This window comes from Podarcis liolepis (assembly GCF_965112155.1).
Source record: "Podarcis liolepis genome assembly, chromosome: 2".
NCBI classification, from domain to species: Eukaryota; Metazoa; Chordata; class Lepidosauria; order Squamata; family Lacertidae; genus Podarcis; species Podarcis liolepis.
The window spans coordinates 78,626,407-78,651,414 of NC_139555.1; the positions used below are offsets into that span (position 1 = coordinate 78,626,407).

The 25,008-nt window shown below is 42.4% G+C and overlaps 1 protein-coding gene across 10 annotated transcripts in view; it reads left to right on the top strand.

The window, feature by feature from the left end:
- The window catches only part of CFAP92 (cilia and flagella associated protein 92 (putative)), a 332,392-nt gene that overhangs the window by 6,389 nt on the left and 300,995 nt on the right, over nt 1–25,008 (top strand). For 6 of the 10 annotated variants that reach the window (XR_014522460.1, XM_083489177.1, XM_083489180.1 and 3 more), the window contains exons 4-8: nt 1,506–1,568; nt 3,837–4,044; nt 4,986–5,111; nt 7,312–7,414; nt 20,839–21,014. Coding sequence is in view for 8 of the 10 variants with exons in the window: in XM_083489177.1 (XP_083345303.1) it covers nt 1,506–1,568; nt 3,837–4,044; nt 4,986–5,111; nt 7,312–7,414; nt 20,839–21,014 (676 nt within the window). In the remaining 2 variants the exon portion in view is untranslated. The remainder of the gene's footprint in view (nt 1–1,505; nt 1,569–3,836; nt 4,045–4,985; nt 5,112–7,311; nt 7,415–20,838; nt 21,015–25,008) is intronic. The other 4 variants (XR_014522461.1, XM_083489182.1, XM_083489179.1 and 1 more) reach the window with 1 other exon arrangement.

The following is a 25,008-nucleotide window of genomic DNA, read 5'->3' on the forward strand; positions in this document are numbered from 1 at the left end:
GAGTAGGCAGATTATGCAGGTGTAATTATAGAATTGGGGTGTTTGGAAGGGAAGCGGTTGCATGAGGGGTTGTTTGACTTAAAAATTATTCCTGCAATCAAGATGGTTTGAATTTTATCACTATGGCATTCACTACAGAGAATTCCATTAAGTGGGAGAATAGTAGGCGCCCACCTTCGTTCCCACTCCCAGCTCACAATGTTATGTATTTCCTGTGGCCTTCCAGATGTTGCTAGACTATCACTCCCATTATCCCTGGGTACTGATCATGCCAACTGAGGCTGACAGGAGTTAGGCAACATCTGACAGTGTTGCTATCCATTTCCTGGATTGTCCAAGGCAGTCTGGTTGGATAGGCTTCTTGGACCACTGAGAACAAACGAAAAGCGGCTGCAGGTCAGTGGAGAGGCCTGACGGACTGCAGTATCGAAAGCTTGACGTTCTCCGCCATGGAGTTTCCACAGTGGATATCCCTCCTTTGGCTGCTATGAGTGCTGCTGAGGAAGAGAGATGTGCACTTCGTGTGGTACGTGCCCATCCCCCATTGCTAAAAGCAGCTTCAGGGGGCACCCTCCTCTTCAGTGCATTCTCATACTACAGTTTTCTCCCCTCAAAGCTGTTTTAAAGCTTTGATAAAAGACCTCAAGAGATACTATCACAGATCTCTGAAACCCATTTTCCTGTGGGATTCTCACACCTCCTATCCAATTTTAACTCCTGCCATTCTTGATGTTTAAAATCAGAACAAAAGTAAAGCTTTCCTTTTTAAGAGGGAAGTGTTATTTCTCTCATAATTGGGTTTGTAAATCACTACTATTGACTCTGCCTTTTCGGTGGTTTGCAAACCTGATTGTGAGAGAAACACCACTTCCCTAATCCATTCAGGTGGTGGCTCCTGTACAGTTTAAGAAAACAATCAAAATTAGTAGCAGCTGCTTCTTTTAATTCTGCATGCATGTGTCACAATAGTTCCTGTGCCCGGGGATACAGCAATGATTGTGCTGTGCTGTCCTTCCTCTCCTTCCCTCCCTTACCTTCCCCAAATTATATTGTAATAAAGAGAGCTTGGAGAGAGCCTGAGTAGGGGAGGGAGAGAACGGAGAAAAGGGGGAGCAGGGATTGTGAAGCAGGGGCAGCAGTCTGGATGGTGGGAAACAGTTGGCACAAGAAATTGGGATATTATTATTATTATTATTAATAATAATAATAATAATAAATAATAATAATAACACCCCACCCATCCTACTGGGTTTCCCCAGCCACTCTGAGCAGCTCCAGCCACTCTGGGAGGCTTTGGGAGAATCCGTACAGGCCATATAGGTTTTGGGAAAGATTAGAGTGGTGAATGCTTTGGAGGGGTGTTGTTGGGAAGGGAAAGCTCTTGTAGTGTAGTTTGTATGAGATGCATAACTGAAACATGCTGCTGTACCTCTTTACATTTTTACATTTCCCCTGTCTCTTCCTTTCCTTTGCTCTTGCTTCTTTCTTCCTATTCACTATATCAGCCAGGGACTCCAAAAGACAGTGAGCGGCCCAAGTCGAAAAAGGCATCCGCGCTGCATATTTCAGTGAGTGCGTATAAGATTGTAAGACAGCTCTAGAAATGAGTTTATGCCTGCTAAATCTGAGGTGGAGAATGTAGGAGCTTGCTATCCTGTTGGCCTGTGCTCAAGGACGGTGGCAGAACACTCTCTTATGTGATGGCGCCATTTAATCACGACTGTTCCATTGATGCTGAACTAGAAAGATGTGGCCAGGCACCATGTTCCATTCCAAGGAATTGCTGATTATATTTGGCTATTAGCAGTGAGACTAGAGAGCGCTGTAGTTTCTCTTAACGAACATTGCTTTCTTAATGATAGCGTTTTGTTATGACATCACACAATACCTATTGCCAAAGGCTCTCGCCAGGCAATAATGAAACCATAATGACATCACTGTGTACTATATAGTACTATTCTCTGGAGCAAAGTGGGGAACAAAGGTGACTTGCTGATTTCCCCTTCCTCTTTCGCTCCTGAGAGGCTGCTCCAGAGGGTTGGAGTATCGTCTGGAATAGCATGGGAATTAGCATAGAAGGCTGCAGCGGGAACTGTTGAAAAATGCTTCTCTCCTCTACTTCCCTCTAACAAGATGTTGTCTCTTTGTTCGTTTGCTACAGCTGATCTCCAAATATAGCAAGAAAATGGTAGACTTGTGGAATAAGATGGCAAATGCTATTGGACTTTGGACTCTACCGTATTTTGCTCCTACCCCTTAGAATATATTTTCTCTCTCCTGTAAATCCAAACCAGTACCTTTTCCTCATTATGATCCCATGAACTTCAGCTTTAGTTTTGCAAAAATAAAATTCACAGGATCTGAGCGCAGCAGGAAAAGTGGGATTTCTCATAGGTATAAGGCAGCTTCAGATGGCTATGAATCATAGTTTTGGGTGAAGGCAAATCACCAGAACACAACCTTCATAGTAAGATATGACTCAGTATTTTGAGAGAATTCAATTTTTTTCTAGCCCTGCTCAATCTTAATGTGGATTTTAATAGTTAAGAATATTGCAGTTTTATGTCTTTCCAGTTGGTGGCAAAGGGAGGAATAACTAATGCTTTTAAAAATTCATTATTTCTTCTCTTTAATGTTTTGGTGTTTCATACAATATATTTTCAAGCTCCAGTAAAGTTGTCAGTCTTTTGTGGCTTGTAAGCATGTTTGGAAAAACCACTGTGGGCGCCACCACAAAATGATTGCTGTTAGAACCCTACAAGTCACAAAAGGCTATTGCCCAGTCACAAAGGTGAAATGGTTTTCCCATAAAGCAAGGTAGAGGTTGAGTCTGAGGCCCAAATCAATGTTTGACCCTAAAAAGGACAATGAAATGCTCCTCACATAAAGATCAAACACACCCCACAATCCAGCAATCACATTCCAGCAAAACTACAAGCCACGCCACGTTGTAACCACATGCAAGATAAAATGCTCCACTGCTCCACACTGCCCCCCTCCTACCCCCAACCTGGAAAATCGAGGATCTCACTCATATGCTCCTGATGGTGATATCCCATTGAATCAAATAGGGCCCTTTTCCTTTTTTGGAAAGGAAATTTTCAAAACTTGAGGACTGATCCAGGTTAGGGCATAAAGGGCCTTTAACTCTCTGGCCTCCCACTGTGGTCTCAATCCAAACTGGCTCCCTTCCCAAACCTGCAATTTACAATATAGAAAAGGACCCGTTTGGTTCAGTAAGACCTCTTTTTGCAATGCAAGGTGGGCCTAGTCAAATTCAGGACTGCAGCGGAGGCAAAGAGATAAAATTCTCCTATCCTAAAGCTCTAGGATACTGATGCTGACAATAGGTAAAAATGCTTCTTGGCTTCTGTTACTCCCCCCTGCTACAGGTTTTCTTCCGCCACACTCCACTGACCCACAACAACTCCCTGCTTATGATGCTGAAGTCCCTTTTTGTCCCAGCCCCCCCTTTTTTAAAAAAAGGCAAATTGGGCTGCCCTCATGCAGGAAAGCAAAGGCCAGGCCTTTAACAACTCTGACCACTCTCTCTTCCTTTGTGTGCTTCTGTGGCACATGGAGCCCAGAGACATAATGTGGGAAAATGGGGGATAGAGTGGAGCAATTGGAGGGTAAAATAAAATAAAAAAGCACCAAAAACCAGGATGTCCAGGAGGGCTTTGGTGGGTACTAAAGAAGGGACAGTAGTTCTTGGCAACCACTGTAAGTTGCCCAGTTTATACATCTTAAGTTTCTTTTGAAATGCAAAAAGAATAATTGTGGTCCCTAATGTATTTTTTTTAATCCTGTGTTTGTTTTTTAAATAAAAAAAATAGGTTGTGAGACCATGGCTTGAACATGACCAGATATGGGTGTCATGGAATCATAGTGTTGAAATTAATGTTACCACCGACTTTCTAATGAAGCTAAGAGATCATAGTATAAAGCTGAGATTATGGGACACCAAGGATAAGGTTTGTTCAAAAGCCAAGTATAGTAAAGCAAAGACTGCCGCACCACCATCGGATCAAGGATCTCTTGAAGGTAAGCTGAGTATTTAAGTAATAAAATACTTTATAAATGCTATATGCAGATAAAGGAATTAGCAGTTTGGTTTTCCAACTGAGTGCAGTGATGCATTTGTGACATAGCTAAAATGGGTTTTCCTCCCATTTTGCATGGTTTAAAAAAACCTGAAAACTGAAGAATGTCCTTGGAGGGCACAGGCTGCTGTGGTTAACCCTGAGCAGGTCTCAGTTTAGTCACTGCCTAGATGCAAGACTATATTGAAGCCCCATCCAAATCAGTTGAAAGATTCCCATCAGATTTTGTCCAATTTTCTTCTAAAACTTCATGAGAAAAGAGATTCCTCCACAGATGCTGATGGTCTCTTGCAAGTTGCAGGATTCAGAACTGCCAGATTCCATGTGTAAAATCAGTTTTAAAACGGATTCCTCCTCCATCCTACTCCTGAATACCCAATATATTTGCCTCCCATGCAAATATCCGTTGGTGAACTCTTGAGGCTTTGCTAGTATAGATATATTTTACTTTGCAGAAACCCCCCCAGAAAGCTTCTGTTCTTATTTAGGGTTTTATTGGGAACATAGCCTGGTAGGCTTCAGGGATGATTGCTTTGTAAGGTGAATCAGAAAAACTGGATACCGGGCCTTCTTCACGCATAACATTAATCCATATTCAGAAATAAAACATGGAACAGTTCCTTTTGCTCTCCTGTTTGGAAGAAACAACCAGAAGGCTTGGCTTAGCATTATGAGTGAACCAGGGATTGTGCCCCCCCCCCACAGTATCTCTGAGTAGTAAGATAGGAACAAACCAGCAAACTTCTCATTCATAGTAAGCCATAGTTTATTTTTGACTATGGCCTCATAAATAAATGAGAACATGACAAGGTAACCGCATATTAAGAAACTCATGAGTCCTGAATGTAATTTCTTCTTACCTTTCCTCCCCTCAATGTACAGTAAAGCATATGATTTTGCTTCAAAGAAACTTCCTGGAACAATGTCAACCCAAAGCCAGTTACACAAAAATTAAACCACCAGAAGTGTCCCCCATATCAGAGAAGTCAGCAATTGGCATTATAACAGGTACAGTAGTATGAGCATGGTGCTACATTATCTGACTGTTCTACAGAAACTATGAGCCATTTCACTGTTTCAGCCTTCATTGTCCTTTGAACCTGTATAACATGTTACCGTGGTACCTCTGGTTATGAACTTAATTCGTTCTGGAAGTCCGTTCTTAAGATGAAACTGTTCTTATCCTGAGGCGTGCTTTTGCTAATGGGGCCTCCTGCTGCACGTGTGCCTCTGCTGCACAACTTCCGTTCGCATCCTGGGGCAAAGTTTGTGCCCAGGAGCAACTACTTCCAGGTCAGCGGAGCTCGTAACCTGAAGCGTTCGTAACCAGAGGTACCACTGTATTTAGCAACAGTGGGTTGGATCCAGACCTGCTCCTATTGTTGGAAAAGTGGAGATGTCTTTCGCTGATTTGCCTACTCCCCCAGGGCCATCTCCATGTTATTTGGGGACGGGGAGGTTCCCCAACCTTCTGGAGCAGATCTGCAGCCCCTTCAGGAATCAGCCAAAATTGTCTCCTCCTTTCCTCCATCAGAGTCATTTCTCCACTGGATCAACAGCTTTCTGCAGAGAGAAGGATGCCTTTCATTTGTGGGAGACAAACTCTGACCCGATCCAAGATACTATTTTATAGTCTCTTTTATGGCACAGTTCTGATAGCAGCTCATAACTATTGAAAGTTCAGTAACAATAAAAATAAACATGAAAACTGTGGAGAAAGTAAAAAACAGATTAAAGCTAGAACAGATTTAAAAATCTGGGAAAATAAGATCTTTCTGGCTACAAAATGGCATCAGTGTATTTATCTGGAGAGGATATTCCAAAGTTTGGCTGCTATCTCCTACAATCACCCACCACACCTTACTTCATGGGGCCACTCTTGCTCTCCCATTTTAACTCCGTTTATACTCTGATCCATCCCAACTCATTACCAAGAGTTCTATAACTAAAGCAAGTTAACGTGCAGACAAATGACATTATTGCAGAGTCCCTTTGGCTAAGGAGAATTAATGTGATTATATTTCCATTAACAACCACCTTGTCTTTGGAGTTGTGTAAAATAATTCACTCATTTTTAAAGATTAATTCCAGTTTTAAGTGTTTCCATAATTTTCACGCGGTACATCCACTCAATTCTGTCAAATGCCTCCTTTGCATCAATGAAGTATGTATCTGTAAATGGTCCATTTACAATTGCTCGTATTTATTTGTAAAAGTATTTATATGCCATTCTCTTGCAACACATCAGCAACATAAAACATTTAAAACCAATACAGAACAATAATTTAAAAAATGGGCTGTTCAAGAAAATTGTAAACAACTGCAGAGGCCTGTAGTCATTAAAGTCTTCAAAAGTCTGAAAGTCACAAGTGAGGAGGCCTGCTGAATCACTTCTGGAATAGTGTTCCACAGCTAGGGACTAAATGCCTGACTTCTGGCTGAGGCCAGTTGGGCCTTTGTAATATGGGGGGCAACTCGCGGTGATCTTCAAGATGATCCCAGTGATTGGGCTGGGACACAAGGGCTCACTTGGTTGGAAATGACTCAAGAACTGTTCAGGTAAATTTTGTGTACCTTGAGTTTTCTAAAGGTAACTCAAGAAGAAAAGACATTATTTAACTCTCATCTAGAAGTCATTTGAGAAATTTGAAAATATAAAAGGGGATAATTCTAGTTTCGAAGAGAAAATGCACTCTGTCTCACAGCAGGCAACATCTTAGAAAACACATTCTCTCCTATTTAAGAGAGGACACTGAGAGACCATTGGTTCATCTAGTTCAGTAACATCATGCTGACTGGAAGTGGCTCTCCAGAATTTCAGACAAGAGTCTTTCCCAGGCCTACCTGAAAATACCAGGGACTTTCTTCATCAGTACACATGCTCTACCACTGAACTATGGGCCTTCCATAAGAATGCCTCTTTACGATGGTGTTTTCCAACTCCTGGTTTTATATGTACTGTTATATCATCATCATCATTATCATCATCATTAAAAATGTCTTCCATATTAATTAGTGGTTGATTTTGTTTGTTTGCTATCTTTGAGTTTTTATATTGTAAGTTGCCCTGTGATCCTCAGATGAAGGGTGGTATAGAACTTTAATAAATAAAATTAAAACTTTTAGTCAATTAAGTGCTTTTTAAATTAATTAACCTATGACCAGTTAATCGAACAGTGAGCCCTAATTAGTATTGTATATGTTACAGGTTCTCCTGGTTCGGCTGCAAGCAAGCCTCTGGATGACGACTCTTTCATTGAACAAAAAACTTCCCGTAAATCTATTGTGGGTCCCCCAGCTCACTCGCTGAGGTAAATCTCTCCAGGGCATAGGGCCATTGGAACAATTTCTGTTTCTACTGGGGCATGCACGTACATCTTTAAAGAAAACTTAAGTCAGCTGTTTTTTCCAGATGTCATGTCATGTCATTTATTTATTGATTTGATTTATATACTCCCAAAAGAACCCGGGGCTGTAATTTATACTTAGACATTGACATCTATAGAACTTGTTTAAGATTGCAAAGTACTTATAGCTTTAAAATGCAAGACCAATAGTGACGCATTTTGCAGCAAGCAAATTTGTCTCTTTTTTAATATATAAATTGAGTCAACAGCTTTTGTCACTACCAAACTCTTGTTTTCTTGTTTACCATCTTAATTTGCAACATTTCCCCTTTGGCAAGCTGCCAAAGCACTAGACTTAGTTAAGTTTGTTGGTTTAAAAAAAGCAAGGGGGTTTATCTTGTAGTTTTTAGCTTCTACAAGTCTGGGCAGACAGAGGTAGTGCCTCATTTTCTGAGGCAGAGGATGGTGGCAAGGCTGTCTTCTCTAGCTGGGAGGGCCCAAAGTAAGGTACCGGTGGTTCTTCCCTCGAGGAAGCCACACAAAACTTGTCCTCATCCAAGTCCTCAGCCAAACTGCAAAATTTCCAGTGGTGGGTCACAACACATACCCTATTTATGGATCTCTTCTTGTCTCCAGTACTTTAATCCAGGAGGTACAAAGGGGGCCAGGACTGCTTGTTGCCACCAGCTCTGTGCCATTTCTCCATAGTGCAACACTTAGTGGCTGCTTTCATGCGCCTCTCCACAATTTTTGTAAGGCAGTGTGGGACTCAAACTGCCAAGGGCTCTTGGCAGCAGGGCCCAAGTGCTTTATATTCCCAGTGCCACTAAAGCAGCTTCTGGAGACTGAAGTAGTTTCTTGACACTACCTGGTAATGTCTCAAAATGATAATGCAGCTCATCATTGTGGCCAAGCCAGACGGCTTAAGGAACCAATGGGTGCATGTTTGACTCTGTATCACTTGTCTGAGTCTGAGCAACATGTTGTGCTCAATAGCTATGCAGGCTTCTCTTCTTGCCTGTCCTCGCCTCATTTGTCCAGTGTGTTTATGCTACCACCAGCCTGTCTGTGACCTGCATCCAGCCCTTGCTGTTGGTTTATGTCAGGGACGTCCAACTCCCAAGAGACGGCGATCTACTCACAGGAAAAAAATACTGGCAGTGATCAGTGATCTACCCCTTTTTTTTGGGGGGGGGAGGTGTTTCAGGCTAAAGTTGCTGAGGTTTTTTTTAGGGAGGGAAATGTCAGACTACAGTAAAGGGAAAAGGGGTTTAGTCACTCACCAAAAGATTGCTGTGGAAACAATCTGCCTCATAGCCAAAACTACGTCTCCCGTTCGAGCAGTCATGTGGAAACGGAGGGCGGGGCGAGGGGGCAGGGGCAGATGCTGTTAGGCAAAAGCAAAGGAAAAGGAGCTTGTGATCAACCAGAACTTCCCAGGGATCGACCCGTCGATCCTGATTGACCTGTTGGACATCCCTGGTTCATGTGATGTGGAACGTGACCCTTGTCTTTCCTTGGCTATGTTACCTGGCCCTTTGGATCTCAGTCTGCTTGTACCAGGATGGGCAAGTGGCAGCCTGACTCCAAGCTTGGCCAAGGCCTAATATCTGGAAAAAAGCAAGAGGGAAGGAAGCTGGGAGAGGCTGGGTTGCACTCAGTCTAAGTACTCTGTTGGTAGCTAGATAGAGAGACAGAGGCAGCAGCCATAACATGCTCACTTTTTAATCATTGCATCTTGGGATAGATTACAGAGCTGGCTATCGTTTGTTACTTTCTTCCTTTGATATTTTCAGATGACCTTTAATTTCTTGGAAAAATAGGGGGAAATTGAACTTTTGGAAACGTTCTTCATTTCAGGCACATTCCTGTACTTCAGATTTATTGTAGTGCTATTCTCCTTGTCAGCCACCCAGCTGATAGGGTGCTGTAAAATACAGCTTGATGACGGGCACACTGTGGGGGTGTATGCAAGTAACATGACTGGTTTTATTTCAAGAGATGTTTTATGAGAGTTGAGAGAGATCCTTAGCATAAAAATGCTTTCCCCCCACCCATACTATCTTGCCAGCCTATCTCAGTGTATATTGGCTGCATTGTGGAGAAGCTGCTAATAGACATTCAGGCAGGTTTTGCATGTGCATCTGGTGCCTTGTAAATCTTTTTCGTTAGCGGCTCTCCCCCTGAACCACAGAGTGGCTTTTATTAGGTGAAAGGAAGCTTGAATGCAGTTTGGCAGGGGAAGGGGCTTCTGAATCGGAAAGATGTGAGGAAGCTCAGGTGAGTGCATAGGACCATGGATTGCTGCTATCTGTTGCAACTTGGAAAGCGATTCCTAGTAAACAGTCGAATAATGTTCATAGGACAGAGGTGTTGATGTAAAATACTACTTTAAGCCACTGGGTAATATAAATGTTTGTTGCATGGGGTTAAGCTTATTTTGATTTTTGAGAAAATTGTACAGTGTGCTTAATCTCCTCCTGCTGCTATTTTAAGATTTCTTGAATTGCTGCGTCTCCTTTCTTCAACAGGACTTAGTTCCTGCTTTGTAGACTAAATACCCATTTCCTGGTCTTGTCGTTTGAAGTCCATGCCAATTCAATAATTTTCTCTTCTTATTTTCCCAGTAGGAAAACAGTCTCACAGGATGATAATAAGCATATTAAGAAAAGCCCAAGAGTCCAATTTTCATAGACATTTTTAAAATACAAGATACATTATTTTTGACTGGTACTTAGAAAATGGAGTTACACCATTTTATTGCCAGATAACGGGTGTGGTAGATTTGGCATCCGCAAAAACCTTACAGACATAAGGTTTGCAGCCAAACAAAATGTTGTCTTTATCAGGGCAACATCACACATTATGCTATACTGGCCATCACAGGAATGTTCCCCTGTCATTGCAAACAGATTTGCTGGCACAAATGCTCGGATAGAGCGCCAGAAACTAAAATCCTATTTAAAGTTCATTTAATAGTTCTTTGACTATTAATGACGCTTTGCACTGCAGGGCACCCTGATTCTATAATTGGAGGATGGTGGCAGATGGTTGGCATTGACATAAATCACAAGTGGCTTTGTACAAGTTGATCCAAGTTGCTGTATATGTCTAATTCCTCTCATCTAGCTAACATATTCCAAGAACCATTATTCTTGGGAGTTTGTAGGGTAAGGCATGCCAGACATGACATTTCAGTTTCGCTAAGTAAGAGCATCCTCCGCTGAACAAAACAAAAAACTGAATTAAACCTTCCAAAGAAAAGCTAATGGACAGTAGCTAATAAATCTGGTTCCTTACTTGGTAAAATGTGATAATGCAAAACACTGCAGGTTTCCTTGTCTGTACTTCACATCATTAGCTCCTCATATGTGATGGGGCAATTCACAGTGGAGAGAAGCATCATTTGCAAATTTTGTATTGCTAGGTGTTTCCAGGATGGAAGGAGAGTAGAGCAGAAGTGGGACTTATTCATCATCATCATCATCATCATCATCATAGTAGTTTTATTGTTTATACCCTGCCCATCTGGTTGGGTTTCCCCAATCACTTACCATTTATGTCTTGTTCTGGACACTGACATCGGAAAGCAAGTTGGTTGACATAAAATGCATGGGTACATTTTAAGTGAGGCTTGTAAATACCTTCTTGTGTAGGTAGACATAGTTAGGAAGAAATAACACTAGGCAATTGGGCAGGGGCACTTTTTTGAAATGGAGAGTGCTTAAAGCCTTTTTCTGTCTGGTCATTGATGTGTGACGAGTAACTAAGTGTGGGCAGTTGAAAATGTATAGCAAGGGGGCCATTGTCATTGGAGGCTCACTCTGGCCCAGTTTGCATGACACAGTAACTATGGTGCTGTCATAGTTAATAGTTTACTGTGAATGTTGGGATGGTTCCTGTTTCAGTTCTCCTCTATTACTAGTGGGAACAATAAACTATCATGCCTGCCTCAGTGTTATGCCTGGAGTGGGGATTGTGGTTTGCTTCACATGTTTGTTTGAAATGAAACAAGCCTCACCCCCCTATTAACTATGGCTTACTGTGCCGTGTCAACACAGCTGTTGTCCACAGTTTTCTTCGATGAATTTGTGCATGTGGGAAGCATCTGATCTGACTTGGTCTGCTGTTGCCTAAATAATTATCTTAAGGAGGGCATAGCACACAGCCTGCTGCTTCCACAGTAAAACTGCAAGACCAGTGGCTTGTGGGCAACACCCTGATAGGACAAGTAGCAACAAACCCCTGTGAGCCATGAAGTCAAGTACCATAATGTCCGCCATGATGTCTCATAGGTGGGGTACCTTATTAAGTTTGTCATGGGGAAAAGTCAGCTAAAAAAATAATATTGACATTGTACTGCAATTGATATAATTGGTGATAACAATTAAATAATTTTTTTGCAATGTGTGACATGCTAAAGATCACGAACATATGGTCTTCCAAAAGTCAGAGCTGCAGCCCTATCACATCCACAATTTTGTTACATATATTCAGTAGATTTTTTTTGGGGGGGGGTGTAAAATATGAGTTGCCAGTACTCTTAAATTGATAAAAGTGCTTTGAGTGCCAGCAGAAAAAATCTGCTACTCTGTACCGGTGATTACTGTCACAAAGAAGTCTTGCAAATATCACATCTGGCGAACAACATACATTCCTGGACAGAAATGCTATTTTTGTCTTAGCACACAGTCTTGGTGTGCGTGGGGTATGAAGAACATTTCAACCACAGTATTTCAGGGTTTTTCCTCCCCTTTCAGCTCCAGCAAAAAATTCTCAGTGGGATTGTAAACTCCCACAGATGGTATTGCAACCTCTGTAGTGTTTTGCCTGTAATGGGCAGGTGAGAATTTGTTTCTAAGAAGCCCAGCAATAAATCCGTAATTGTGACAGTTGTAACACGTACCGTGTACCTATTAGCTTCTTGCTTTAATTGCAACACCTGGAGATTCTTATTTATTATTGGTCATCTCAGAAGTATTCCGGCCTGTTGCAGCAGCGTTTGAACTTCCCATTGTTCTAGGCGCATTTTGCGACAGGGAATTTCATAAACGTGAGCAGTTTCTGAGCTCTGAGCCGAAGATTTCAGATTAAAATTGCCACTGTTACTCAGGAGTAAATTCCAACCAACTTCTATGGGGTTTCCTCCTAAGTAAAACGTGCATGGATTGGGGACCTGAAAACTTTCTTTTCTTTTAAACCCAACATGTTTTGTTTAGGTTTTAGTTGCCTTGTTTCATGTACTTTTAATGTATAATGTACTTTTAATTTGAAATACACTAGCCAGTTAGTTACAGTGATGCTTAAAGTAAAAACAAATTTTGGAGTGGGATCACTAAAGGACACTTAAGTCTTAGGTTTGCGAACTGGACAATTAAGATGGGTGTCTGTGCCATCAGTTGTATAGGCCTTTAATATGCGTTAATTGTGGTGCCAAAAAGATTTGTTTACATGAAGGAAATGGGGTGTAGGGAGAATCCAAGGCTTGTCTGTAAAGTGGAAGGAAAGGAGGACCTTTTTCTGCCTCCCCACTTCCAACTACTCTCTGAAGACTGCAGAAGGAAGCCTCTTAAGAGTATGAGGGAGGCAGGCAGGGGAAGCGTGGCTTTGTTTTTTGAAGGCTTCAGGTGAGGACTGGGTCATGTGAAAAATGAACATCAGATTTTAGTTACAGTTCATTCATTTTCAGCTTTGTATTTTTGTTATAAAAAAGTGCACCTATTCCGTTGTTGCACCCATAACTTAGGTTTAAGGTGCCATTTAGCTCCTAGCCTTCATACCTCAGTTTCTAACACTGTGCTCTAGGAAGATTCATTTCTGCCACTAATGCAAATGAAACCACCATAGTTATTTCAGCTTTGAACTGTAATGCTTCCTATTTCCTACCTGTGTAATAGTTTATATCCACCAGTAAATGTAGGTTTTATTTTATATTTAGGGCGCTCTTGAGGCATAGAACTGATTTTACCATTGTTTTGACTAATGCCTAATTGTGGTACACATTTGAATTACCGTATTTTTTGCACCATAACACTCACTTTTTTCCTCCTAGAAAGTAAGGGGAAATGTCTGTGCGTGTTATGGAGGGAATGCCTATGGGTGGCATGCCTACGGATTTTCCTCCTCTAAAAACTACGTGCGTGTTATGGTCGGGTGCGTGTTATAGAGCGAAAAATACGGTATTCAAACACCTTCTATATGAGAACTGTGTGGGCCACAAGGGGGTAGACTTGGCTTGCTCTTGCCAAGTGGAGATGCTGAAGTATTCACTGCAATATTTCACACGAAAACAATTTGTTTTTATATGGCATAATAGGGGGAAGTTCTACACTGGTCAACTCTTGGCCATTTCTAGCATATCAAATATGGTTTCCTAAGTTGCAGCCTGTTTCTGACGCTTCATTCTGATTTTGCAATACTTGTAACCCCAGCTCAGTCTTCTCTGTTCCCACTAGTAAAGGAAGTAACTGGAACTCTCAGGGGGAAGGTTTCGAGGTACCATAAGATACATGCAAAAGCCATCATAATACTACAGTCCCTCTTATCAAATGTGTTTGGATTAACCATTGCTATAGCACCCATACCAGGAGGATTCACATAAGTTCAACAGAGCCTTCTTCCTTCCTCTGCAAGCACACACACAGCAGTGCAACAAGCAGGTAGCGCTGTGGTCTAAACCACTGAGCCTCTTGGGCTTGCCGATCAGAAGGTTGGTGGTTCAAATCCCTGCGATGGGGTGAGCTCCCATTGCTCTGTCTCAGTTCCTGCCAAACTAGCAGTTCAAAAGCATGCCAGTGCAAATAGATGGATAGGTGCCGCTGCTGTGGGAAGGTAAACAGCGTTTCTGTGCGCTCTGGTTTCTGTCACAGTGTTTCGTTGCACCAGAAGCGCTTTAGTCATACTGGCCACATGACCCGCAAAGCTGTCTGTGGACAGATGCTGGCTCCCTCAGCCTGAAAGTGAGATGAACGCTACAACCCCATAGTCGCCTTTGACGGGACTTAACCGTCCAGGGGTGCTTTACCTTTTTACCTGTTAGTGTGGAAGGCACACCCAAGCCCCCTGCTTCCCATAATGGTCCTGTAGCACTGCCTGCATTTGCATGCATGCATACATGTATGTAGAAACGGGAAAGTTATTTATTCAGATTTGTACCCAACCTTTCCTACAAGGGGAGCTCAAGGTAGCACACATGGTTTCCCCCCTCCACATTTTATCCACCAACAACCCTGTGAAGTAGGTTAGCTCAGAGACAGTGACTGGCCCATGGTCACTCAGGGAGCTCCATGGCTGCCTCAGGATTTGAACCCTGGTCTCCCAGGTGTTGGTCCATCACTCTAACCACTAAACCGCACTGGTGCTTTGATGGACTTAATGGAAGTCCTAAGTGCATGGGTGTGGCTCCACAACTGGCTTCGACAAAAAGAGATTAATTTTGATGAATTTCATCTCGTCTGCCTGCATATATTTTCTGATATAGGTGATTGAGGGTTGTATCCAACAGTTGTTCCATTTCCACTTCTCCTTGGCAGAACTTCCCCTTCCTCTCCTCCCCTACACACCTCTCAAATCTGCTCTGGAGAATGGCAGAGGACACCCAGAACATATCTGAGAAGTATGTAGGGTGAGGAGTAGTTCTTTTGCACAAGCAGAAGTCCTTGAATAAATCAGATGATATTGTTAGATGCAGCCCATGGTGTAGGTTGTGAGTAGCTGAATTGTCCTGTGGTCTTGAATGCTAGTCTCTTTTAGTTGTTGCTGCCTGTAAATAAAGTAACATGATATCACTTGGGGGGTGAATGAGAATACTTCATTATGTGGTTATAAATTGTGCCTCATATAATTAAAGTGTTAACTACTGGATCTGACTTGAAAGTAAGCTTTGTGATGAAAAAGAATTCTTCATGATATGGTTATAAATTAGACAGATTATGGCTTTCAAATTTGACATTTGAATCCTTTAAAAAAGCAAACAGCTTTTCTCCCAGGTGATTTAAGTCAGAATGTCTGAGCTGTAAATTTATGAGGGAGTTGTGCCTTTAGAAATAAAACATTCAAGTTGTGCTAGTCCTTTAATAAAACATAATCTCTTGTTCAGTGATTTCAGGGCATACTAAAAATGCAGATTTCTGGAATTGTACTGTGAAAGAGAGCACCTTGTTAATTTCTGCACTTGACTTGTGGCGTGTTGTTATAATCCTAAATTATATGCATTCATCCACCAGAAGATAGCCACGTGTTGTGAAACTAGATTAGGGTGCAGAGGAATCCTGCATTTGTTCAGAGATTTGTTCTGAACCCCATTATGGTAGCATTATATTCATAACTTCAACAATTTGTATGACTGCACACATTAAGTTGACACACAGTGCTGGGAGCCAATTCAACATCTTGCTTATTTTTAGGCATTGTCCCTTCCATTGTTGTGGACCTTTAAAGGGTTATTTTATTGTATACCCCACTTAGTCCGCCCCCCCTAAGTGATTTGCCAGAAAAAAATCCAGCCTCCGACTACAGTAAAATAAAGATTAAAAATCAATTTAAATAAAATGGTACAGAACAAAGAAGCATTAAGGCTAAAGGAGACAGCACAAAAATAATGGAAATCAGCCTTAAAATTTACCTGCTTGAAAACAAAAAAAAACACCAATTAAAAATAAAGAGAAGAAAATGCACCTATTTAAAAACAGGAAGAGAGTATGCTTAACAGACCTCCCAAGGGAAACAATTCCAGAATTGCCACCCGAAGAAGGCCCTGTTCCTAGTATTCGCCAATGGGTTATTTAAAAGGCTGGAGTGCAGAGACTCTGATGCTTATTTCAGGGCTTTGACAGGTTCACGTCAGCAGGTGATCCTTAAATTAAGCTACCCACAGGCAACTCAAGAGTTTTAAAGGTTAACACAACACTTTAAATTGAAACTGGATTTGTGTAATAGGTTCCAACTACCGTACACCTAGAAGATTCTGGCAGCTGTGTTATTTTCTTCTAGTTGCAGTTTCTGAACTGTTTTTAAAGCTAGCCCCGTAGAGAGCATTGCAGTAGTTCAAGCTGGGTGTAATTAATGCATGAGTAACTGAGGACACAAGGGATGCGGGTGGCGCTGTAGTCTAAACCACTGGGCCTCTTGGGCTTGCCGATCAGAAGGTTGGTGGTTCGAATCCTTGTGATGGGGTGAGCCCCCGTTGTTCGGTCCCAGCTCCTGCCAACCTAGCAGTTCGAAAGCACGCAAAAAAGCGCAAGTAGATAAATAGGTACCGCTCCGGCGGGAAAGTAAACAGCGTTTCCGTGCGCTGCTCTGGTTTCAGTGTTCCATTGCGCCAGAAGCGGCTTAGTCATGCTGGCCACGTGACCCAGAAAAACTGTGGACAAACGCCGGCTCCCTCGGCCTGTAAAGCGAGATGAGCGCCGCAACCCCAGAGTCATCTGCAACTGGACTTAACCGTCAGGGGTCCTATACCTTTGCCTTTTTAAACTGAGGACACACACCCTACCCATGTAGGATTGTGGTTGGTTAGCCTGCCAGAGAACATGAAAGTTCCTCTCAGTCACTGACAGTACTTAGCATGCAGGGATAATGCTGGATTCAAGCATGCCCTTTTAAATTGAGCTCCACTTACAGAATTGCTTCTTGTGGTATCTTGTATCTGCATTGTTCCCTGTATGTGTAAGAGTGCTGCTCTGTGTAGCTTAGATTGGTCCTGGCTGTGCACGCTGCAGTTCTTATACAGAGGTCCCTGGGCATATAGCAAGTTCTCTTGTGTTGGGAGCGCTGCTGTTACAGGTTTCCAAACTCAGAGGGAGCCCTCTGCTTGTATGTGCAGGAAGTGGGGCTTTTTTGGCCATATGGTGAAGGTCGGGTGGGAGGGAATGTTTCTTGCATTAGTGTAGGCACCCCCAAACTTGGCCCTCCAGATGTTTTGGGACTACAACTCCCATCATCCCTAGCTAACAGGATCGGTGGTCAGGGATGATGGGAATTGTAGTCCCAAAACATCTGGAGGGCCGAGTTTGGGGATGCCTGCATTAGTGCCTCACCCTTGATACATATTCATTGAATGTAGGGTTGTCACCTGCCCGTATACTACAGGATTGACCCATTTTTCAGTGTAAAATGCTACGACCTGTATTGATACAGTTTTTTTCCTGTATTTCAACACTCTCTCTGTCTCCCACGTTAGGAATCCTCTCCAAATGTATGTGTTTGAAAGGGTGTGTAAACGGTTATAGGAACCATAGGACTGTAGAGTTGAAAGGGACCTCAAGAGTCCTTTCGTCCAATCCCCTGCAAATGCAGGAACCTTCTGCCCAACGTGGGGCTTGAACTCATCGCCCTGAGATTAAGAACTCTTCTACCTTCGTAAAGATAAAGTGCTTTATGTGTGTTATAACACTATGACACCAGATGGCACTGTGGAATCCCGTTTTTCGCCAACGGGATTTCCCTGTGTGAAGTTTACAATGTGCTTAACTGAATCGCTTCTTTGATGTGTCTAGATCTAGCCTAAGAGTCTCATGCTCTACTAACTGAGCCATATTTAAGCTCTAGGTAGCCAAGAGCAGACAGATTTAGAAATTTGTGTGTGTGAAATTCCAGAGGGGGCATCCTGTAAGACAGCAGTAGATCAGAATGGATTGCTTTCACATCAGCGCCAGATGAGGGGGAAATGCCCCCCAACTTCCCTACCCTGCCCTGCCCTGTATTTTGCCAGAACAAAGGTGGCAACCCTAATTGAATGGATATAGAATGGCAGAAAGGGGATTTTAGGAGAGGCACATTTTAATGCAGACTTTGCCAACTTGGTGCCCTCCATATGCTTTTAGTCTAGCACTTCCACCAACCCCAGCCAGCACAGCTGTCTCCCAAAACATATGTTTTAGAGGTCTGTAAAGGGACCCCTGACCATTAGGTCCAGTCATGGCCGACTCTGGGGTTGCGGCGCTCATCTCGCTTTATTAGCCAAGGGAGCTGGCGTACAGCTTCCGGGTGATGTGGCCAGCATGACTAAGCCGCTTCTGGCAAACCAGAGCAGCGCACGGAAATGCCGTTTACCTTCCCGCCGGAGCGGTACCTATTTATCTACTTGCACTTTGATGTGCTTTTGAATTGCTAGGTTGGCAGGAGCAGGGACCGAGCAACGGGAGCTCACCCCGTCGCGGGGATTCGAACCACCGACCTTCTGATCGGCAAGTCCTAGGCTCTGTGGTTTAACCCACAGCGCCACCCACGTCCCTTTTAGAGGTCTTAGAGGTCAGTATTAAAAATATTGGCCATTAACCATTCTTTCCCCCTTAACTATGCTAGTTAGGTTTTGTGCTTCAGAAAGAATTTCAATAATTGTTGAGTTTTTCAGCTAGTTGAGCCTTCAGTCACATTAGACATATGGTATGTCTCTCAAAGCCTGAATAGGAATCTAAAACGTGACTGGTCTGATGATTTTGAAGGAACATTTTGATGGGTTTTGGTATTGGGTTGCTGTTAGCCAGCCTGATAGGTTCTTCTCCATTCACGTTGGCTGTTCCACACATTGCCTGGCATAATTATTTGCTTGACTAGCATTAGCATAAATCAATTTTCACTTGATTATTTGGTGTGTCAGTTTCTGCAAAATCTCATAACACTGGTCATATTTCATCTACATTATACGAGTAGTCTACTTAATGTCATGTGATGATTAATTACATAATTAATTCTCGCCAATAAAAATATAGCTCTTAGTGAGCTTTTTATCAGAATCTTTTTAACAATCCTGTGCCATCACTGTTCCAAAATATTGTAAAGCAATATCTAAAACTGAGACCTCCCTTGGCAGGTATAATTATTTTAATGGGTTAATTAAGAATCCAACATTTTAATAGCACACACCTTATTAATTGTCTCATTGTATCTTGACAATATATCTGCTTTCAAAAAGGCAAGGAGAATGTTCTGAGGTGGTGGTGTTGTTTTTTTTAAATTCTTAACATTAAACAGAATGACAGCCTTCTTCTGTTAGAGCAACAGATTGCCATGCCTTGTGTATCCTTTCTCCCAAAGGAGTTTCTTCCAAGGGTGTCAGAGGAGCAATGTAGAAATTGCTTATCCAGTGGCTTTTTATACTTCCAACTGTCTAGTCTTGAAGATTATTATTGGCAAAATTATGGCTTGGAACCTGAGGTTCTAGTTGTTGGCGAGAGGGCCTTGTGACCAAAGCTCCTTTCACAAAATGCTCCCAGTGGCAGAATGGATGAGATGCCTTTTGTTTTTTTCCCTTTCCCCAAGAAGCCAGTTAAGCAAAAATTACAGTTTATTTAGGAAAACAGAATATAGAAACAAAATAATTAAAAAAAATTCCTTCCAGTAGCACCTTAAGAGACCAACTAAGTTTGTTATTGACATGAGCTTTCGTGTGCATTCACACTTCAGGTACGCACGAAAGCTCCAATAACAAACTTAGTTGGTCTCTAAGGTGCTACTGGAAGGAATTTTTATTATTATTTTGTTTCGACTACGGCAGACCAACACGGCTACCTACCTGTAACTAGGAATATAGAAGATTAGGCATGTAGAAAAGGCACAGAAAATAGCATTGTAGATGACTTAGCTTTCTAAGTATAAACTAGTGCTTGAAAAGCCTGTGGATATTCCTAGTCCACGTTAAAGATCCAAGTGTGTTATCCTCCAGCAAAGAGTTGCAGGGTTTATACAAAAAGTTGGGTCTGTTCTGTAAGCAAAGCGCATCACACCCTGCTAGTGCAAAACATTTCCTTATGAAAGAAGTACCGTTGATACATGATGACACCGCAACCCTGTGTAGGATAGGACAGATTACTGGAGATGTTTGAAGAATCTAGATCTAGAACCTAAGCTCTCTGTCCTGTGCTCAGTGAGGCATCATGCATTCGACTGAGAGGGCGCTAAGCCATCCCCATCATGGCTGTCTTTATATGGCAAGCTGTCTGTGTGCAGTGCCTCCCGCAGGGAAGAATGGATGTTTCCCCTTTGTGGCACCAGAAAAGCTTTCTATTGGAAGACTGAAATGGTATATAGAGAGAATCCCTTTGGCACACCATTGTATGCAGATGGTTTGCTGCATGAAGGCAGTAAACATGGAGAGAACTTTAAAGCCAACTGGCAGCCATCTCATATGCGCCAGTCCTAAAGCAGACAAAAGCTGTAGTATCTCATGTGTATGTTTCCCCATCCCTGGTTTACAATGTACATAGTTTTATAACGGCAGCAAGATCTTTTAAAATAATTAAAAGTTTGTGATGTTTCCCTTGGCTGTATAATTTGCTGTGTTGAGTTTAATTTCATTTTTTTATCATTGCTGTGTATCTTTTTTTAGTCTTCCAAATGCCTCTGAGGTTTCCCCCCCCCAAAAAAAAACCCAATTATTTTTCTTCAAGTGCAGTCAGTATTTCTGGGAGCATACCCTCTTCCCTGAAAGAAAGAACTCTACAGGAAGCCAAAGCTATAAAGCAGAAATTGCATTCGAAACCTCATTCTAAAGCCTCGGCAATTATGAAAACTCATATAGGAAAAACGATGGAGCATTCAGAAAGGAAGGAGACACCAGATGGAGGTGAGTGCAGAAAGGATGTGAAGTGGAATCCTATGAATGCTTAAAGTTCCACTGAGTTCACTGGGGCTTATTCCCCAAACCCTGTATATAGGATTGTAGCTTTAGGCGAAATAGCAAACCACTTAAGATAATAGGGTAGCGGTGGAGGAAAGTTTGCCTGTAGTGGGTGACAGATGTTTTATGCAATAGGTAGACACTAGGTCATTTATTAAGGGGTATTCAACAAATAATGCAAAACCTCAAAACAATACATTCCCGCACAAGCTAACACCTGATGAAATATTCTTAAATTGTGTGTGTTACATGCCTTCATTTGGGTGGCAGTACGTAAAAAAGAAAAATATTTTAGGTCTGTTCCCTGCCCCCTACCCCATAGGAATTAACATTGGCTCAACTAATGTAGTAGATTGCAGCGTAGAAATGAGGGTACTGAGTAGGATTTGAAGAGGTGTACTAAAAGCTCAAGTGTGTCTCTACTTTGCAAAAGTGGTATCCAGGGCTGGTCTGGAGTCAGAGCCCAAGTTATCAGAGTCCAAAACAAGAGTTGAGGTGAGAGGCAAGGTCAGGGCAGTCAAAGTCATGTTCAAGTTGGTCTGTGGACAGTCGAGAGCATAGGCAATGACCAGGTCCTGGGGAGTCCAAGGTCAGATGCAATCTAACCTGTCAGATTGGTCACAGTGCTGCTGAAAAAACATTTGTTCCAGCCAGGCACTGGGCTTTTTTGAGCTGGAGCTGCTGGAACAACACAGTAGATCCAGCTGACTCCTGCCAGTTGTCTTCAATAGGAGGATATTACTTCCATGGCATCCTTGCCTTCTGATAGGGTGGGTTTCTGTCTGGCATTTGAGGTGCCATCTCTCCCTTGGGCTCAGGATTCATTCAGCCTCGGCATCACAGAGGCCATACCCACCCATGGTGCCTATGGCTCGTCCTCAGCCTCCTCTAAGGCTCCTGGTCCCTAGCCCCAATACTGAACCTTATCCAGGGCTGCTTGTAATTCCGAGACTGCTGATTAGGAATCCCCAGTTGTGACACCATAGACTCTTGACCTTGGAATCTTCATCCTCTTGCAGAATTTGCCCCTAGACCTCGTACATGGAGGCTAGTAGCTAAAGTGATAGATCATGTTCTTTGCCTGCATAAAGCCCCCGGTCCAATACCTGGGATCTCCATTCAGAATCATCAGATGATATAAAAGACTTTTCCCTGAAACCCTGGACAGCCAGTCAGAGTAGATCAGTGTTCCCCAACCTTGGGCCTCCAGCTGTTTTTGGACTACAATTCCCATCATCCTTGACCACTGGTCTTGCTAGCAAGGGATGATGGGAGTTGTAGTCCAAAAACAGCTGGAGGCCCAAGGTTGGGGAACACGGGAGTAGATGATACAGGGCTAATTGGACAAATAGTCTGACAGCTTATTATGGTGCAAGTTATTTATATTACAATCAGACAAATAGTCACACACTTTTGTGAGTGACTACTGCATTCCCTGAATAATCTAGAAATCTGTTCTTGTGGTGATCCTGTCAAATAGCCAATTCTATGCAACTGGTTTTTTGTGTGGGATCTCCCTACAATTTTCTGTTTCTCAGTGACACTTTCCCTGCTCTGATTCCTGACCCGAGAGTCAGTGTTGAAACTTGCTAATGCTGGAGAACTCAGTATTGCTGTGGGTCAGACACTTCCTTTATCTGACGCAAAAGCAAAGAGAATAGAGAGCATTTTGTAGCCTGCTCTCACGCATGCAGATTTGCAGCAGGGTCTCTGCATGAGCAGCTCAGCCCTTCGCCATGTCTGCCTTGTTTGTTTTGTGGCTCTGTTTAAGTCCCTCTTTCCCATGACTCCAGGGACCCGTGACTTATGAGATCAGCTCCACACATTGTGTCTTGATCTTCAAGCTGCTATTTCCTTTACATCGAAGGCAGTTGGAGCCTTTTCTTCTATACACTTTTGATAAGCATTTACACACTTTTCTGGGGAGTTTTGCTTGCTTGTTATATTCAAGCCTGCTGAGACATGATTGGACGGTTCTCTCCCAGAGTTGCTTACCGTGCTGTAGTTATTGTCCCCAGGTTTTCACTTTTTAAAAATAAAAATAAAAAAGATACAATAATAATTTACATCACGGTTCTTCATCTGAATCGTAGGGTAGTGATGGGGAAGAAATTAATTTCTGTTCATATTTAAAGGAGAACGTACTTAATTTGCACTTTCTGAAACACTATGTGAACTGAAGCACACCCATGCTTTGAAAGGCACACTTCTCTGAAACTTACAATGCGGGTTTTCAACCAGTTAATGTGTGCAAATTGTAGATATTGGGTAAAGGATGCATAGAGTCATATATTAGTGAAAATGGCGTTCAAAAATCTATTGTGCTCTGGATAATTTCCTTCCAAAAATGTGTCTATGGGGCAAGATTACATATAAATATACACATATCAGGAAAAATTCACACTAAAATGCTGGTGAATTCTCACGAGGACTCTTTTGAAAATGAAATAAAGTAAAATTCAAACTAATGTGAAAATGTAGAGAGCAAAATCTTTTAACTTTCACCACAAATGACAGACAGCTACAGGTGCATAGAATAAGTTTTGTAGCTTTCTTCAAAGTTTATTTCCTTCCTATAAATTAACACTGCAACAGTATGTGTCTGAACCTACATGTGTGTGCAAGTACGCATACGCTAAAGAGAAATTTAAGGTCTTATGCTGGAATTACAACGTGTGCTTGTTATGAATAACCCTTAACCTTATGCCCGCAAGAACATCTCACACCAAAGGAATAAAGATTGATTTATTATACAAAATACATAAATGCTACTTCAGAAAGCAAAATTGCAATTTAAGCAAGCAGCAACTCCTACAATACACCCAACCCACACCCCTTTATCTAAGGAGTGAAGTTATTTACAGAAATGCCAGCAGCGCCCACACTAAGAGTAAGGAATGGAAAGGGAAGAGTATACCTGTCCTTAAAGTGAAGTGGGCACGTGCTGTTCCTTGAGAGCACAGAGAAAAGGAGAGTTTCTCATTGGAGCTAGGGATAGCTATGATAGCCAGCTAACTATTGAAGTCTGGGGTTTTTAGCTAATGTCTCTTAGTAGGGAAGGGAGGGAGGGGCTTTGAGGTGACTCATTCCTGTCTCACTCCCCCCCCCCAATTTCTCACCTTGCCCATCTTGCAGATTTAAGAGTTTGAAAGAACTCTTAATATCCTAGAGAGAAATGAACCAGACAGGACCTGGCCATCTTTTTGTGTGCTCTCTGCCTTACCCTTGTCTTGATAGCCCTCATTCAGGAGCTTGAATAGGCTGTGCTTGGCAACTAAATTTGCATGTGCTGATCTTTACAAAGTGTGATGGCACATTTTGAGATGAGGCATTGTGCTTCTACCAAGGTCAAGCAAGTTTCATGACGGTGAATCTCACGGCATACAGTGGTACCTCGGGTTACGGACGCTTCAGGTTACAGACTCCACTAACCCAGAAATAATACCGCAGGTTAAGAACTTTGCTTCAGGATGAGAACAGAAATTGCGCGGCAGCAGTGGGAGGCCCCATTAGCTAAAGTGGTACCTCAGGTTAAGAACAGTTTCAGGTTAAGAACGGACCTCTGGAATGAATTAAGTTCTTGACCTGAGGTACCACTGTATTTAAGTTATGTCAACCTTTACACTCACGCTATGATCTATAGAGATAAACCGTAGAAATAAGTTCAGATCCATACACCTGTTCACAATGCATTCAGCATAATCCAGAGATATGCAAATCAAATTGCGTGTCGAGATCATTCTCTTCCCTCCCTCTTGCTGAAAGGAAAAGACTGTGCATGGCGGCACACACTGGTTACCTGCGAAGCAAGGGCAGTGGGTAAGGCTGCAAGTGCATGGAAATTGGTCGCAGACTAGATGAAGCTATTTTACCCAAGCGCAGCAAGGTGTTCAGTGCAGGTGATTCTGTGTGACTATGTCACCTATAGCTGAACCTGGCT